This window comes from Ciconia boyciana, chromosome 1 (assembly GCF_034638445.1).
Source record: "Ciconia boyciana chromosome 1, ASM3463844v1, whole genome shotgun sequence".
Taxonomy (NCBI): Eukaryota; Metazoa; Chordata; class Aves; order Ciconiiformes; family Ciconiidae; genus Ciconia; species Ciconia boyciana.
Genome location: NC_132934.1, coordinates 75,840,429 through 75,858,226, shown reverse-complemented (window position 1 = coordinate 75,858,226; position 17,798 = coordinate 75,840,429). Strand labels below are relative to the sequence as shown.

At 41.8% G+C, this 17,798-nt stretch overlaps 1 protein-coding gene across 2 annotated transcripts in view; it reads right to left on the bottom strand.

Moving 5' to 3' along the window:
- The window catches only part of IRAG2 (inositol 1,4,5-triphosphate receptor associated 2), a 39,966-nt gene that overhangs the window by 1,759 nt on the left and 20,409 nt on the right, over positions 1-17,798 (bottom strand). The window contains exons 19-38 of one of the 2 annotated variants that reach the window (XM_072875243.1): positions 16,744-16,805; positions 15,745-15,810; positions 14,645-14,753; positions 13,333-13,480; positions 12,439-12,520; positions 8,985-9,031; positions 8,837-8,901; positions 8,593-8,709; positions 6,353-6,435; positions 6,141-6,213; positions 5,289-5,343; positions 5,175-5,202; positions 4,470-4,610; positions 3,892-4,026; positions 2,910-3,057; positions 1,969-2,012; positions 1,213-1,290; positions 1,044-1,108; positions 461-562; positions 179-283 (exon numbers count right to left, since the gene is read on the bottom strand). In XM_072875243.1, coding sequence (XP_072731344.1) covers positions 179-283; positions 461-562; positions 1,044-1,108; positions 1,213-1,290; positions 1,969-2,012; positions 2,910-3,057; positions 3,892-4,026; positions 4,470-4,610; positions 5,175-5,202; positions 5,289-5,343; positions 6,141-6,213; positions 6,353-6,435; positions 8,593-8,709; positions 8,837-8,901; positions 8,985-9,031; positions 12,439-12,520; positions 13,333-13,480; positions 14,645-14,753; positions 15,745-15,810; positions 16,744-16,805 — 1,753 coding nt within the window. Of the gene's footprint in view, positions 1-178; positions 284-460; positions 563-1,043; positions 1,109-1,212; positions 1,291-1,968; positions 2,013-2,909; positions 3,058-3,891; positions 4,027-4,469; positions 4,611-5,174; positions 5,203-5,288; positions 5,344-6,140; positions 6,214-6,352; positions 6,436-8,592; positions 8,710-8,836; positions 8,902-8,984; positions 9,032-12,438; positions 12,521-13,332; positions 13,481-14,644; positions 14,754-15,744; positions 15,811-16,743; positions 16,806-17,798 lie in introns of those variants that run through there. The other variant, XM_072875251.1, reaches the window with a different exon arrangement.

Below are 17,798 nucleotides of genomic sequence, written 5' to 3'. Positions count from 1 at the left end.
TTTAGGATTAGTAATGAACCCCTGGTGGGGTGAGTCTCTGGTACCTGAGATTACTCATTCCCAGTTGGTTTGTTTAAGAAGTCAGCATTAACCACCAAACCAAAGCTACAGCTTCGCTTCCTCTTCCCATGTTCACCACCCAAACTTTGCTTTACCTCGTGATGATGTGAGAACTTACGCTGACTCTAGGTTCCATTTTGATGAATATTTTCCTTTTTCAGAGATACTTTCCTTCCTTGATGGTTGTTCTTGTACTTCAGCAGGTGATTCCGACTGCTCATTTCTGTAAGCAAGCATCAACAGTTCCAAAGCTTTTCCATCAAGCATTCAGTTTGACAGAGTTCACGATAGCTTGACTTTATAGCCCCAATCAGGTGGACAGTTAAGAGTTCATTAAAAAAAATTAACAAACCAACTAATTCAGCACACACACCTTGGAGGAGGCTGCTGGTGAACTTACTTTGTTTCGGCATGTTCGTCTTCATACTCTGCCCAGGAATACGTGCTAATGAACCGCTGTAGTGAAGGACGCTTCTCATTTTGCTTTGCTCCCAGTCGTCCCCTGTCATATTTTAAAGACATTTGCCTTAATCTCCCACCAGATATACAGCAGGAAATTACTCATTTACAGGAAATTACAGCAGCAGCACACTCATTTAGGTAGGCCTTATTTGTCTAAGTTTAAAAATGAGTTGCCTGAAATTAGGATCTTTTTAAAAAAACCACAACAACAAAACAAAACACCAAAAACCACACACCCAGATCCATCAATGCCAGATGCCTAGATTTTGTATTTTAGTTCTAAAGCAAGAAAAGTCAAGGTAATTTAAAACTCTCAACTCTTAGTAAAAAAAAAATAAAAAAAGAGCTGTAGCATTTAGTCACAAAGGCTTATTTACCTATTGAAGCATGTAAAACTAATATGAAAGGTGTAGCCTAAGCGTTATTATACCTCAAGATACTCCATAAGCTGCTTAGTTACAGGCACAGTTAGAGCTGAAAAATATTTAACCCCATTCAAAGACAAGCCCAAGTAACTTTACCAACTGCTTGATCTCCTGTTGAATTTATCACTCCGTTCATCTCCATCAGGTTCATGGAATTGGGCCTAGAGAAGAAGTTTCAGACACTTACTGCATTGGCATTTTTGTGCTTCAGCCCAGCCAGTTTTGAGAAGGTAAAGCGCCTCACCGTCTGGGAACCCTTACTTACCAGTGGCAACCCAATACCTGCATTTCCAGCACTCCTAGGCAATGTTGCAATGCTAACTCTTCGAAGGGATGATGATGGCTATACAAATAAGAGGCATTACTGACTCTATCAAGGAATGACTGGATTACTCACTGATCACATAACGTACCATCTGTTTTTATACAAACTGTATAAAAAAAAATAGATGTTGATACTTAGCTTGAAGTGACACACAAAGAAGAATCAAATGATAAGCACAGCCCAAACCATATTCTTTAAAGCAGCGTCTTTCCACATTAACTGCTTTTTGCCCCCTAAGCATCTGAAGTGAGGCTGGCTACACAGCTTTCAGCAAAATACTGAAAGTGAAGACATCTAAATTCTCCTAATGGTGCTCACAGGAATTCCTACAGTCAATTTGAATTGCTCCCATCTATTTTTTTCATCTCTGTGCTAAACCCTTCTTCTGTAGCCCCAATGAGAACACCATACATGAACAATATTTCTTAACCATTGCATGAAAGCACAGCCATTTCAGCTTCTGTGAACACTTCATCTTCTAAGTGGGACCACATGCAGTTCCCTCAGGTTGGTGGGGGTGACTGAAAAAAATATATCCTCGTGTTTGATGATATCAGCCCATATTTGAGACAGCAAACTATCAAGTCAAGCATGTAGCAGAGCACCAGCGCATGACAAGGCAAAGAAAAAAAACACATAAACACACACACTTAAACACACTTGAAATTTCATGTTAAGCCATGTAATGGCCATTACCTTAAAGTTAAAAGAATTCGGTAGCTTTTTATTCGTAGATTCATCTGTGAAGAGATCAAACATCAGAAAGGCTTACAGGAATGCAGTGAGCTTTATTTGCAACTAAAGGTCTGACTTTTTGCAGTATCTGTTTCAGCAAAGAGTGTATCAGAGTTCTCTCAGAAAGCAGAAATGAGAGTTCAGGAAAAAGCTTTTTGTTTCATTAGATAAGTGCATCATATTCACACATTATACATCCTCTACAACCATCAATTTATGTTTCTATCATTAAATGTATTCTTCTATTATCAAGGCAGTGTCCTGTTACAGGACAATCTTTTACAGTCAGGAAGGAATGGCCCGTGACTCAGAAGGCTCCTGTGAGAATTTTACCAGTGTGCAAGACTGCTTTTAAAAACTCTGTTTTTAAAATACATGTTCTATTTTTCAGAAGAATTTAATCCCTCTCTGGCAAAGCCACAAGTGCACAGCGGCATCTGAAAACCTGACCACTGTACCATCTGCTTAGAGGGGGAATTCAGAGCACCTGCACTTAAGGAGTGTAATTCGTATTTAGAAAAGAGCAGGAAGCATCTGTAGAGAGCAGTCAAAGCTCAGCTACCTGGAAATAACTACTGGGAATGCTCCAGTGTGAGCGAGCACCCAAATTTACTGCTCACAAGGAATAAGATGACCACCACATGCAATGCACTTTCAGGAAAGCCAGAACATTACTGCATGCTTGCAGTGTTTCCCCCCCACCCCAAGATTAATGACGGTTTAGAAACAACTCTCTGAAATTGACTTGTATGTAATACTGTTAGTAAATTGTTATTTTTTCCTCTATTTTTAGGAAAGGAGATACAACAGCCATATAACCCCTCCACCTAATATGTTAAGCCTCAATTAGATAAGGGTCTATCTGGCAGGTGCTAGAAAGAGGAAAGATGAAGCAGCTTTACCTCGATCTCCAAGAGAACTAAAGGATCTCTCATTCTGGAGCAGGACCTGTTTCAGCTCCTCAAGTTCTGCATGTTCTTTTGCATACATGCGCTTCAGGTTTTCCACATGTTGAATCATTACTTCCACAGCCTTGCTGACACGGCTCTCCTAACAGAGAGAGTGCAACAGCAGTAGGAAAAAGTAGTGTCTCTGAGGAACTGCATCATGTTCAGCGTTTAAGACTTTTTTCCTCTTAACCGTCTACTCTCATCTTGTATCACCATGATGCAACATTCTCTCATTTTTGTGCACCCTTTCAAAGTTTCACTACAACCCATCTCTCAACACATGCCCAAGTTACACAGATCTCATTTCTCCAGTAATTACTCTTATCCTAAAATAAATTAGTCTTCATTTTCTGAGCCCTTACAACTCCTCCTCATCTCTTTCTCTGCTCTACAGTCTCAGCTGCCACCACGCATTTGCTAGTATTGCCAAGTCATATTTTCATGCTGTTCTTTGGCATTATACACAATTACACATAACATTTGAGCAGGTCTTTGTAAATTTCCATAGATTTAAACTTATTAGCTGCCCTTTCCATAAGGCACAGAATTAACATTAGAGCATCAAGACTATTGTTACCACATTGTATTCTTGTACTCTCTACTGTATACATTCCTCTGATGCAAAGTTTTTTCTGGATTTTTTTTTGTTTGGGTTGTTTTTTTTTTTTTTAAAATCAAGATCATATTTCTGTTGTGTGTTTTTGCACAATGCTAGTGCAATATAGCTCTGAGTGCCTGGGATTCCTTATAACACCACAAACAGTGATCCAAGAAGAGAAAGCCAGGACTAAGCTGTACTGGTCAGTCTGTGTTACATACGCAAGGTTCCCAAATCTAATTCTGGAATCAGAAGCCTAGCAGACAGACACTGCTATCCCTTTGCATCTAGCAGCTTTTAACTTTGTACAAAATACATTTACATGGAAACAGTTACCTGATTAATAGCTCCCAACATCTCTGCTCTACTAGCAACTCGGGCTGCATACTGGCTAAGGAACTGCAAGCTTTTCTGCAACTTCTTAATAATCTCCTGTGCTTGGTTATCTTCTTCACACAAAGGAACTAAGGCCTAAGAGGCATATTGGTAAGAAAAACAGTATGAGCTATTAGTAGAGAAAGAAGTGCGAACCCAACTGATGACGCTGAGGGGTTGTGTTCATGCCTGCAGAGTCAAAAGATCAGCATCCAATGTCCTCAATCAGTGTAACTTGATACAGACCTCCAGTAGGTAGAGACTTCTGTTTACCTAGCATAAAATCAGCTGAAGACAGGGGTTCTTGCCAGATGTTTGTGCAATAGAAAAATTCTCCACTGCCTGAGTGCTCAATACACTCAGGTGAAGGTTACCCCTCAAATGCCAAGTGTCTCCTATTTCAACTGCATCACTTCAGAGCTTTGTTCGGATTTGCTTATAACGTATTACACACACGCATCCTAAGAAGAGCTGTATTAAGGGAGACACTTTCACAACCGCTCATCCCATCCGTCCTACCAGCCTTGACCAATACTAACCTCTAACATCTTTAGAGCATTTGTGATCTCCTTTTTCAAATTTTCTTCAGCCAAGTCTCGGGACCTTTCCTCAAGCTTCACTCTCTTGTCCAAGGTAAACAAGTCACATTTAAAACCTAAAGACAACCTCAGAAATTCAGCCTGTTGTGGGAGAGGAAAAGATTTCAGAATAATCCAAGTGATGTAGAAGCTTTTAAAGTAGACTTGGATACTGATAAGACATTAGGGACTATACCCCACAAACAAAGTTATAGGAGAGATACAGAAGAGCAGGAAAACACAGCCCACTTCCACAAAGCCAGTCTTCCCATCTGTAGCGATGGGAAAAATAATCTGCAGCCAGAATAGACGATATCCTGGCAGCACGCAGTGTGCCATCTGTGTCTTTTGACAAAACTGTCTTAAATCAGCACATTCTGCCTGGGAGGAGGTCACAGCTATGCTCCTTCAAGCTTGCAAACAAATGTTTTAGTAGTGACAAATCTTTTGTTCAGTTTTACAGATTGCCACCTCTTCCCATCCCATCCCTTCCAAAATTTCCATTGGGCTTGGAAAGAAAGATTTCAGAAGCCAACTTATAGAAATACATTCAGTTTAAGCTACTCAGCATCATTCTTTTATATAGGATAAGATATTAATCAGGGCTTATCAACAAAATCTTTCTGTTGTCCAAGATACTTAAGGATACAAGCAGTCAAGACTTACCTCCACTTCTTTCTCATTAGGAGAGTCACTGTAGGATAAGAAGAAGCAATCATGTAAAAGACTGCAGCTTTAAATGCATACCTGCAAGTGATCATTGAAAGTCAAGACACTTACGGCTCATTTTGCTTTGTTTTATCTGCTTTAATGCCACCTGCAGTGGGTGAACTCCCTGAGGAGAGAGAAAAAAAGTTCTCAGACAAAAGTGAAGAGAAAGCCTCCCAAAACCAGCTTGTGAAAGTCTTTTAAGCTCCAACAGAAGCCATTGTTAAAGATTTCCAGTGTTGAGCTCTTGCCAATAAAACAATTTGTGTACCTCAGAGTACATTAGGGTTAGTGTCAGTAACTGCCACTTGTACAAAGCCCCAAAAGTTAGTTGTTTAGTTGGCTTCAACTGGCATTTAATTAGTACAGGAATGGTTAGTTATAGGTTTTGGTTTAAGTCCCCAGCCCATAGGTTCAGGGTGTTACGTGACTTACTACATCACTAACTTTTAGTGAACTCCAAAGGCAAAAGGTGAGGTGATGAGAAGAGTAGAGATGTCTAAGCAGAGTGCGGTAGAAACATCCTGCTTATCTATGTCATATTACCCCAAGCTCTAGCTAGCGTGGAGGATGCTGCTTTACAAATCTTTGGGGAGAGCAGGCATGCCAGAACTGTTTCAAATATCCCAACTCCTTTGCAATGCCCAATAAATTTTCCCTCCTGTCTAGAGGAAGATGGGGCTAGTTAGATCGGTATCTGTAGACATCAGAGAAGCAGGTTTTGCATGATAACATTTTCCTTCTCTCCACTGCTAATTGATTTTGATCTCTAACTGCAGCTACGATTTCTCAAAACAAAACCCCCTCATAATAATTGGTGTGGGACAGGCAGCTCTCTGCACCTCTTTACACAGGTCTTGACACAAGTGACCGAGGCATGCACTCCAGTGAATTACACAAATGCATTCAGCAAAACCCTCTTACCTTTCCTACTGGGAACCACAGCTGGTGCTTCCTCACTCTGCTCTTTAGTAGTTTTCTTTTCCTGCCTCACCTCCTAAAGGCATATCAGAGAGTAGTTATAGCAAGGGAACAGCCATAACACCACTGGAGGGGCCTGTCCCCTCCTGCGGTGTTTTTCTTTGTCACTGCTCAGCCAAACCAGTTCTGTGTTTCACTGTCACTAGGACTCTTACCGGGTCTTGCTTTGAAACATTTCGAAACGCAGTTTTGTGTTCTTCCATCATGGCGCAGAATTCCTTCTTGGTCAGATCTGCTCCTGGGGAGAAACATTCCAAACCCAAGCGTGAAGATAAAAACAAAACAAGCCTCCAACGCCCAGTGTACTGGCCATGGATGAACAGGGCTAAAAGAAACTGCAGCAAATGCCAGGAGAGGGCACTAAGAAGGAGGTGCAGCAGCAAAGACACTATGAAGACATAAAGGAAGAAGTGTGATGATAATTATGTTTGGCTTGGAAAAAATCCCAATAAGAAGTGTTACATGTCTGCAAGTGAGAATATTACTCCTGGTTGTAGTTGCTCTAGTTGAAGTTGCAAGAGTTACAGTAATATTCCATTAGATAAGTGAATTCCATTATTTTGCTACCAGCATGGGGGTTTTCTTGTTTTTTTGTTTGCTATTTAAAGAGACAGTTTGTAATTAATTTTTATTTGGAATTCCACAAGCACAGGAATATGTAAAAAAATCCCACGCACAAACTAACAGGAGAAGTTATGAGTATTTGTAATTATCTTCTTTCACATTACAGAATATCAGATGAAGTCAAGAAATACATAGTACTTTGGCTGCCGTTACAGAGGAGCTTGAGCACAACCAGGTCATGAAATGCATACAGTTGTGGTATTTCAGGTGTCTGTAAGCTTCAAACACAGTCTGACACTTGGACTGTCCTTTGTACCTAAAAACTGAACTAACAGGGTGCTGATAGAGCCAACAAAATAACTCTCTTTCCCAGAAGATGGGTGGTGATGTACTGAAGAGTTCAGGAACTGGTGATGCCAGTTCAAATGCAATACAAATTTTCAAGTGCCACAACTTAGAAAAGCTTTAAAAAGCAGGAAAAAAATAACCTCCAGGAAGGCAGCTATTAAAAAGATTTAAAAAGGAAAATATTTAAAAAACTGAAGAAAGTCTGAGAGTCACACTAATTTCTTGTGCAGCAGTAACTCTGGTAGCTATTTATACCTTTTAGAACATCCACAATTTTTTTTCTTTTCTGTTTACGTAGTCATACGCACACCCCCACACAGATGCAAGCCAAAAGAAGTGGCACGGGGAAAAAAAAAAACAACCTACCTTCAGGTTCGAAGTGCTTTCTCTTTTCATCCTTCACATGAACAGCCACCTCTGCTTAGCATTCCCTTTTGTCCCTGCTGATTTTTGCAGCAGCCCTACACATCTGACCTGGCTCCCAAGCCCCTTTAGAAGACATTGTGTGGTACTAGCAAAACCACAAGTGGAGATTCATCAGTGTCTCCGTTCTAATACTAGAAACACTTTCTATTCAGAGACATGCAACAGGCAGCAGGATTCTCAGACTTTAAAGCTATTTGGACTCTTTCTGGTCTGTTTTGCATATCTGTTTCCTCCTTGCCAAAGGCACCTAGACCACATATGAAAATTAACAGTAGAGGCAAATTAGTAGAAAGAAAGTATGTTTAAGTGAGGGGACTGAATTAGATTTCAGGAAGATAGTACTAAAGAAAGAAACAAAACCAAACAGGAAATGACAACAAGTAGTCTTATATTTAGGTAAAGGTTAAAAAATGGTTACAAACAAGCACGCACACATATTCTGTGCTGCTTATTCAGATCAGCTTTTTTAAAAATAGCTTAAATACACTGTGTACACATATTCCAGTTTTGTTTTGCTTTTAGTTTTTAAGTGGAAGAAGCACCAGCAGATCTGGTAAGAATAATTCTTCTGGGTGTTTACGGCTATAGTGAAAGACAGAACCATACACAAAGGCTTCTATCCTCATCTCTTCTCTTGACCCATCCCAGCTTCTTGTGCACTGAGCATCAGCTTCGGAAGAGAGGAAAGTGTTATTCAGTCTAGCTGTATCACTAAGCTCTTTAAAACCATAAAAACATTCTCTCTCCTCCCAAAATTGCCCGGGGTTTAGTACCCACACAATGTTTTGACAGCTGAGCAAGCATCGAGATTTCACTATTTCATGTTTACTTCTTGCAGTGCTGTAGGCTACTGGCCTCCTGCAAGCAGGTAAAGCCTTATTCCTAAACTCAGAGTTTCCGGCAGGGTTGAGAGCACTCGCAGACAAAAATATGTTCAACAACAGAAAATCACAAGTTGTCATTAAGTTATTTTTCGTACTCAGTTTCCCCACTTCAAAGATGTGCTGGAAGCAAGCCATTTCCTCACTGCATGAGTGCGCTGCAGCAGTTACTGTACCTGATACAGGACCAGCCGGATCCTTATTGTTGTTTTTCTCCATTGCTACGGAAGTTGGCACATCTTCCTCTTTTTCACGTGAGCACTTGGGTGATTTTTCCTCCATAACAAGGCAGCCTATAAATTCAGGCAACAGAAGACAGAACTCCTACTGTTCAGTAGATGCACAGACTTGAGCATACCTATTTCCAAAGACTTTCGGTGCAAAAAGTTCACACGTCTCTGCCTCACGTTAAGAGCTTACCTGTCACTGGTGCAGTGCTTTCCAAGGAGGATGCAAGAACTTCTTGGGGTGAAGCTAAGCGATCACTGCCAAAATAAAATTCTTTCAGATACTCATCCGTATTACACAATCTTCATAAAGGCTTTTAAAAGTTTGCACAAAACCTGACCTGGAAGGGATCAGACTGGCTGGTAATGTTGGCTCTGCACAGTCAACCTTAATAGAAAGAGAGAAGAGTTAGTGTCAGGGAAAGGGTTGCCATGCGAGTAGAAAATTTGTATGTCAAAGTTTTAATAATTCCCCCAGCTCTGCCTAAATTATTTCAGCAGTGAAGAACTAGATAAGTGCATGTAGATTCATCTGCTAGTCTAAAGCCACCCATACATGCAGTATGTAGCTTCACACGCTATCATCATTAGGAGTGATAACTATGTTTCCACAGAAATCTTATCTCAGGAATATCAGAGATGTATTTTGGTTCCTGACTTCATGTTTTGTTTCTAACGCACATTTTCAAGTGACTAACGTACGTGTTACCACACCACTGTTCTATCATAATGCTGTGCATCAAGATATACCCATTTTCAAGGTCTTGACCTCAAACCCCACAAGTGAGGTGTACAGAGCTTCACTCAGCTATAGATGTCACACTCATTTAGGTAAAAAAATACCATTACTATTAACAGCTCGACTGAGCAGATGATTCAGAACACAGAAAGCTTGCATGTTGTGCTGTGCATTTTAGCATGTGTCTTTGAATGACACTAGTTTTCAATATTATATATAACAATTACCTAGCCAGTCCAGAAGGCTTCAGGCCTCCTCCTTGTATGCAAGCAGCAGAGAGGAATTCAGCAGTTAAAGGCTGGTATATAGTTTTGCTCATGTCCCTTTAGCTGCTACAGCATGGTTCTGCACCTGAGTCTTATCACATCACAGACAAAACCAACATCCTCTTAAGTCTTTTAATATGACAAGGGAGATACTGAATGGGAAATATCCCTCTTCCTCATTTCACCCTGGATAACTCCAGCTTACTTATTCAATTGACAGATTGGTCTCCCTTTATGGGTGAAACAGAGGTTTAAAGGCTTCAGTCAGTAATGACTTGTGATGAACTCCACCCACTGCTGAAGAGGAGTGCTGAATAGAAAAGAAAAACAACCCCAAACCTATCTCCAAACAGAGAAGGTATGAGACTAGCCAGCTTTGGGTAGCTCCCTACATATCAAGTGTCCAAGAACACTACTGAAGTGGGGGGACAACAGAAAAACCGGATCAGCAAGTGATCACTTATGTGCTTCCCTTCCCCCTCAAACATCCTCAGAGGACCCAGAAAACATAGCAAAGTTGAAAAGGAGGTGACCAAGGCCCCTGGTCACTTCTGAGAGCAATCGACTGCTCCCAGGGTCAGTAAGTGCTTTCTCTCTCCTCTCTGCTCCCCCACCCCTCAGAGCTCAACTGCACTGGCAGAGCCTTGCCCCAGCCAGCCGGAAGTTTCCCCTAATGCAAATCCAGGCTATTTTTATTCTTATTTGAATTCTGTATTAAGCTTAAGGAAGTACTGCATTGCATTTGCCTTGTTCAGGCCGTTAGGTCTACAGGAGTATTGGAGAAGAAGGTGAAAATGAATAGCATGTTGGAATGAAAAGAAATCTAAAGGGCTTTTAAATCAAAGCCCCCCCCCAAACAAACAAACAACTTTGCATCACCTAGAACTGACTAGAGCAATACATTATTCTACATGCCCTATCCCTCCCCAGGTAATCACATGGTCAGTGGTTTCTGTTTGCAATGAAGGAAACCCCTCAGTTTTTTAAAAACCCATGCCTGGCTATTAGGATTGTGAGCTCCCATGGATTGCACAGGGTACACTTAAAGAGAAAAAAAACAAACCCCCACATTCTAGATTTCCTAATAAAATCTGTTTCCACAGGGCATTAGAGAATGGTTCTTCTTCCTAATAAAAGGATTGTGTCAAAGAAGGTCCTACAGTACAATCTTAATTACTTTTCCCCCTTCCATCCCTCAAATAGCATAATAATCCAAGGATCCTCATCATAACAGAAAAATTCTTGCCACAGTCTTGTATAACTCCTCCTAAACAAGCATTAACATTTGGAAGGCCTATCATCTGTTTTTTAGACTGTGATACAAGTCTCACATTTATAAATCAAAACAGGTATAAAAAGCCCAAGCTTCATCTGGCTCTCAAGAGCTCCTTTGTTAGATAGCCCCTAAATTCCTACGGTGACAACACTTTGACAAAATAATTTGAGTTAGTTATATGCTGAAGGGCTCGATCTGCTCAAACACATCTGCAACCACACAGTGTAATGAAAAAAGCTGCAGAGACTTTTGCTATGAAACAAGGATATTCAAATTTTGCTGCATGTCACAGTTTTTAGAACAGATACTGGACACAGCCTGTTTGCCTTCTCTCTGGGGCAAGCTTTAACATTTTGATTTCCCTCCTCTAGAACATTCACACAGAAAGTTTATATAGAAAAAAAAGCAAAAATGGAAAATCACATTTCTGAGCCCAGCCAAGACTACAGAAAGCTCCAGAGCAGTTAAGCACAGGCATTTCAAACAACTTTGCAAGGCTGTGACTTTCCAGGAGGACTGGATAAAGCAAGAGCCCTTGAGATTATCCTGTTTAAGGTAGCTTAAGTAGTAACAGCACAAGCTAGGAGTTCCTCACCTGCTCTACCCCAGCCGAGCAGCATGCTGAAACCACAGGCAGTCCCCATCACTCTTACTTTTTGCCCTCACTCTGCTTTCTGCCTTGATTTGCCGCTACAAGTGGACCACTGCTACACTTGCAGGTACGGCACACCAGCTAGGGTAGGTCTGAGGTTGCCTGTCATTAGTCTTGCAAAGGTTATTTCCAGGTTCACAGAAACCACTGACCAATATTCTTCCATCATCACCACCAACACTGGAGTTTGTAAAGCTAATTAGAAGCCCCATGTGGCAGGGCTGAGGTCTAGATTTCAATAGCAGGTATTGTGGCACTGAGCACAACTAGGTGTGCTGAGCTGCAGCTCATCTTGCTGTTGCCATGAGAAAGCCGACTGACAGCTCAAGCTGTAGATGCAGGATTCGGTACAGCAGCGAAGGCATATCTGAGCACATCAGCTGAAGGAAAGTTTTCATACAGCAAAAGGTGTCGGTTTTCAGCTGTTACATGGTAGTCGTGGGAGAAAGTACAAAGAAAGCCAGCATTCACAACTGAAACATCCTGTGGCTTCTTGCAGGTGGATAAGAGCAGCAAAATCACTCAGACTTCCCTGGCAGAACTGAGTATTACTGCAGAAATAGCACTGTCTCAAGCCTTGAAACCACGTTTAAAATACTCCCCAGCTAAAAACACGACCCAGGTGCATGTGAACATCAAGACATTTGGGTCTATAGCTACAGTATTCCAGAAGCGTGCCCAAATAGAAGGGACTACCCTACACAGAACAAGGTGTCACAACACCCTGCTGACTGCTGCCAGCTCGATTCACCTTGGAGCAGTGCCGATTTTTAGCTGCTCAGTCTGGATCTGGGTCTGTGTAAGGCACTAAATGCTTGAACCCATTCAAAACCACATCTCAGGCATCGGAGACAGCACTCACCTCAGTAAGTGAAGAGTCCATCATTGTAATGGAAACAGGAAGGTCTGCATCAGTATAGTTACCAGCAGAGCATATTTTCCACCTGGCAATACACATTTTATTTGCATATTGCCCAAACAACAGTGAGATATATTGCTCGTTTTCCTTAAGCACATAACTGAAGTCGCTGCTGTCTCTATAGTCAGGCAGCTGGTGTCTCAGAGAAAGGCAAATTCATCACTAACATCAATCCCTCCTCCCCCGAATAGCAAGAACCACCACCAGTCCTTCTCCCAACCTCCTCCACACTGCACAGCTCTGCAGAAAACCAGTGGCAAAAGCTTCAAGAGCTGCTGAGTCTTTTGCTGCAGACTGCCTGCCTTTGCATCTCCAGGAACATCCTTATCTTTTAAAATATTCACCGACAATAGTTAGCTAGCTTTCATAATCTTAAGCAGTTCAATCCATATTTTAAAGATCTAGGGAGGCAGCTTGATGAGCAGGAGTTCTGAGGTCTTTGCTTTAAACACCACAAAAAAAATGTCACTCCTCAAAGCCAATAGGATTTTGGCTTCTAAATGGGAGTGTCAGTTGCAAGTTAAATACTGAAAATATACACAAGAACACCTACATCATGCCTCAGTTCTCTAGCATGAAATGGAAATGCCACCACTGTATTTGGCTCGTGGTCATACCAACAGTTTCAGTAAAGAGTTTCAACATTGCTTTTGTGCATAGAAGCAAAGTATTACCCCACAACACCATCAGCTGACCACCGAGTGTCCAGTATTTCCTATAAAAGATGCCCTGCTGTTGAACTCAGCATATGCTGGGGATACAGCTTTCCCTTGGAACCTGCTAGATACTGTCGACTCTTCCACCCTTCACCCCCAAGAGGTTATTCTGCCGTCTTACTTGCACCCCACTGACGTCACATCTGAAGTGGTCGTGTGTCCCAGATTGCAGCTTTCAAATGTGCAGCTGCCAGAGCTCTGTCTACGAGGCCGACCCCAGCTGTGCACAGGAGAGTTATTTGGGCATGAGGTTTCCAATGTCAGAGCATCTGTTAAGAGAGACAAGTGTGAAGAGTGGCGGTCATTGGCACAGTTGTATTTAGTCACAAGTCAATTTTTGACCAAGTCTAAAATAATCAAGAAGCAGACCAACCGAATACAGATTTATAATAAGGCAGCTTCCATCTTGGTATGAAAGGGTTAGGTTATGCGGCCTTAACATATTTTGTAGATGCACAGTCTGCAGCACCTAGGGATGGGGATTTTCCATCAGTCAGGTTATAGAAGCTTCCACATAGGACAGCTTTGTTGTAGCAAATTGTTTTGTGTGGCAGGGGGCGCTTGGAAATAGGTCTTCTTTTTTGTATCAATACCTGATTGGTGCAAGCCGAGAATACCTGCCTTATTTGTGGCTGGATTGTGATATTACAGCAAGTTGCAAGAGCACCCCGAGTTGGCCCACTGAAAGAGCCCTGTCAGAGCAGCAGAGCACTCTTATAAGGAGCATGTGCAAACAAGACCTCCTTCCATTTCCCCCAGTATGGCGTAGAATTACATTTGAGCATTTTTATAGTTTGCACGAGAAGAGACTCTGTGTTTTACCAGCTTACTGCTAGAAGAAACGCTTTGTCTATAAAGGCCCAAAGGCACTCTGCAGTTCTGTGGCCCTGCAATGCATATCTGCCCGTGGCTGCTTTTAATAGTCATAAGGCTTGAGAGTTGCAGGGAAGTACAAACACCTTATGAAGGCAGGAGAAATCAACAAATACAATTATTTGATTGTTAGTAGCTGCGTTACCCACTCAAGTTTTTAAACCAGGTCTGACCTCAGCTCAGTAGCAGGACATCGCTTGCTATCTCAGTGTGTGCCAGTCAACAGCATGAATGGGAAGAACATAACTCAACCCTCCCGATCCAGACCGGCAAGCATCTTGCCAGGAGTATACTTGGATATGCAATTTATACCAATAGTTCCTTAAGCTTTTGGGGACTCCTGTTAGGCTGACAGGCAGCCATCTTTTCAGGCTTTTAATTGCAAGCATAAACATGGTTCAGTCTCCTGGATCACATGCAAAAATAGGCTAAAGGCAACAATAGATTTTCCACACTCTACCAGCATGTTTAGCACCAGTGATACTGTTCTATATCACCTATCAACTCTTCCTATATTTCAGGAGAGAGACAGAAAACTGGCCAACACCACCAGGTCTTACCTAGAAGAGGCGTACTACGCCAGTATGAAATATCCAAGGGCAGCGTCCTGGGAATTTCAGTGCACAAGGTGGGTCCTTTGCTCCACAGTTGTTTAGAGCAATGGAGCTGCTAATTGAAAAATAGAAAGTGCTGCTGTTGTTCAGTCACGCTGAATACATTAATGTCACCAACTCCCCCCCCACACACGCAGTTGCATCCGCGTAATGTAGTACTAACAGTTATACAAAATACATCATCTGTTGCTTTTTTGTCTAGAAAAGCTCACATCCTTAATGGGCAGAACAGATAAAGGAAGAGGTAGAATAATTCAACTTTATATTTGCAACAGATGTATCTAGTTCCAGACTTAGCTTGGACCAGGCAAGATGAGCAGGACAGAACCACCAAAAAAAAAACCAAACCAAGAAAACCCCACAGAACAAACCAAATCCTGTGGAAAACAAACAAAAACCAGGGGAAAAAACCCAACCAAACCCAAAACCTTCCAGCCAAGCCAAGCCAGCCAGAGAGACTGAGAAGGGGAATGTTCATCCAGTGTCCAGCACCTGCTCACACAGGTGAGGTTTCCCTCAGCAGGAGCAGGAGGGCAGCTCCAGCTGGGCTGCATGGAGACAGCACTGCCCCACCACCCCCTGCCCCAAACGCCCACCACTTGCTTGCTGTTGACTGCTGAAGAGGTGTCAGCTGAAGATGGCTAGAGGATACTTCTGAAGCAATACTTAAACAGCTGCGTTTGACCTAATGTTACTTAAGTGATGAAAAACAGAAAAGAAATTGGAAGATGTAGCCCCATCTTCAGCCTCTGATCCTTCTCAGAATGCAATTTATCAAGCACCTGTATGTTGTCACAGTGACTGTTCAGAAGCAATAGGAAACTGGTTTTGCAATAAGGTTTTGAATATACTTTTGTATGTGTGTATAAACATACATGCATATATACATAAACATATATCTCAAATTATTTTTATTGAATGTTTAACTTGGCAAAGTTTCTTACAAGGAAAGTTATTTACTTCCTTCAGGTCATTAAAAAAAAATAAGAACAAAACTAGTGTCACATTTTAACAGGCTCAGCAGTGGTCATAGCAAACACACTTACCTTCCCTTTTACCGGCTCAGCTGATGCAGGCAGCAGACTGTAGTCAGATTCTAACTCTGCACAGCACTGTTGCAATAGAGAAATAGTTTAAGGCATGCAGACATAGAAGGAGGAAAAAAAAAGGTAAAAAGAGAGAAGGAACACTACTACTAGTTATGAACAAAATGGAATTTTATCCAATTGAACTATTTTCAGTTGTCAGGAAAACTATGCAGTTGTTTCCCCTTGCTACTTTCAGCCCTTAATGCTGCAGACCTTTATGCACAAATACAAGTTTTATTCACATGCAGCTAGTCCACAGTTTTGATTCTGCTCCTCTAATGCCCCTGTTATAGCCTAGGATACACTGTAGGATCTTCTGTTTGTCTTTATAAATACCTTGTTATTCCATGTTAAATCCAGACTGTTCAGACCCTGAGCTATAATGTTTCTTACTAGAGCTAGTTGGGAAAAAGAGTCCTCCCACAATGTCTCCCCCTCCACCCCCTTCCAAACTTGAAGAAAGTATTTTTATTCAAAGCAAAGTACTCCATAGTTATATAATTTTCAACATATTTCCACAGAGGGATGCAAAGGTAATAACTGTTTCACTGCCTATTCCAATGCCTGGGTACTGAGAAATATTACAAGATTTTAAACATTTGTTTTCAAGACTGTCTGCAGAAGAGAGGGCTGATTGTGGGGGACAAATCACACCAATGCATCAGGGAAAGCTTCCCTCAGCCCCCTTTGATATGATCACCAACAACTATTTACAGTGAAGACCAACACCACACCTGTAAGTTCTAGCCCATTTTTTCCAGAAGGCTGAAGAAGGAAAATAATAATGTGCAGATCAGTACATGCAGTTTGCTGCCTCCACAATTATGTACATGTTAGAAAAGAAGAAGTCAGATGCTGCCAAATTACATGCAGTTCATCTCAGCTGTAGATGTCCTTCCACCAGAGGACCTCCTGTGCAAGCCTACCATTTCTTCTCCCACCAGACAAGCATCATACCTGACACAGCAATTCACAGAGTCGCCTTTGCAGCAGTTCCCATCGTAGTGTATTAACAGTTGCTATGAAGAGACATTTACAAGTCTTACGGGGTTCCTTATAATTTGATAACAAGCAGACAGATGTTTGTGTCTTTAAACCCGACTACTGCCTATCACAAACCTATTGCACTTTGCTTTAGTCTAGTTATACCTACAACAGTTTTTCACAGGAAAGAATTTTAAAAGTGCGTTTTGTTTTGCAAGTTCCAGAAAACACTGGGCACTGTTTCTTCCCTGTGGTTACGTTTCCCCTTGCTATGAAGGGGGGGAATGCTTCCCCACATCATCAGCATTAAGGTGCCACAGTTCCCCGTGGAAATGGACGACTCCATTACAACTTATTGGAAGAGAAGCATTTGTCCTTCCAATTTGACATCCTGTACAGAAGTCAATAGGCTTTACATTATACTTAGAAACATTCTTTGTTCAAGTTTGGTAATGTCAGGGCCTGCCTCTGGTGACTTCTACCTTGATAGAAGTCTATCATAGCTTCCACACCACAGCTAATATGGGGTGGTGGGGGGGAAAGGAGATTTCATTAGCACCATCACCTCAGTGCCCAAGCAAAAATTGAAAGCAGCTCTCAGTAGCTCCTTCAGCTTTTTCACTGGATAAGGGCTGTAGCAATTAGTGGCAAGACATGATTAGACATCTGAAACATAGAAGGAGCTGTGCCAGGCTGACTTAGGTTGAAGTAGCTTCCTTGGCCAACAGGTTCCCTCATTTCTCATCTCCTATCATGCGGGTGGGGGGAAGTAGGGGAATGGAGTGGGTAGGTTGGTGGGGAAGAGACTACAACCCAGCCCTTCACTCAGAAGGGGCACTAGACCTGCCTGGCTTTCTGCAGAAACCAATATAAAATATTGTCCTCCCCCACTGCCATCTTCATTTGTCAGCCCTGTTCTTTGTACACCTTGCAACTTCTCTACGCATCTACCAGTCTATTTCTATTTATCTATAGAAAGAGATTTCTGCAAACTACCTGGAGTCATTTAAAGCCAAAGTCTCAGCTGT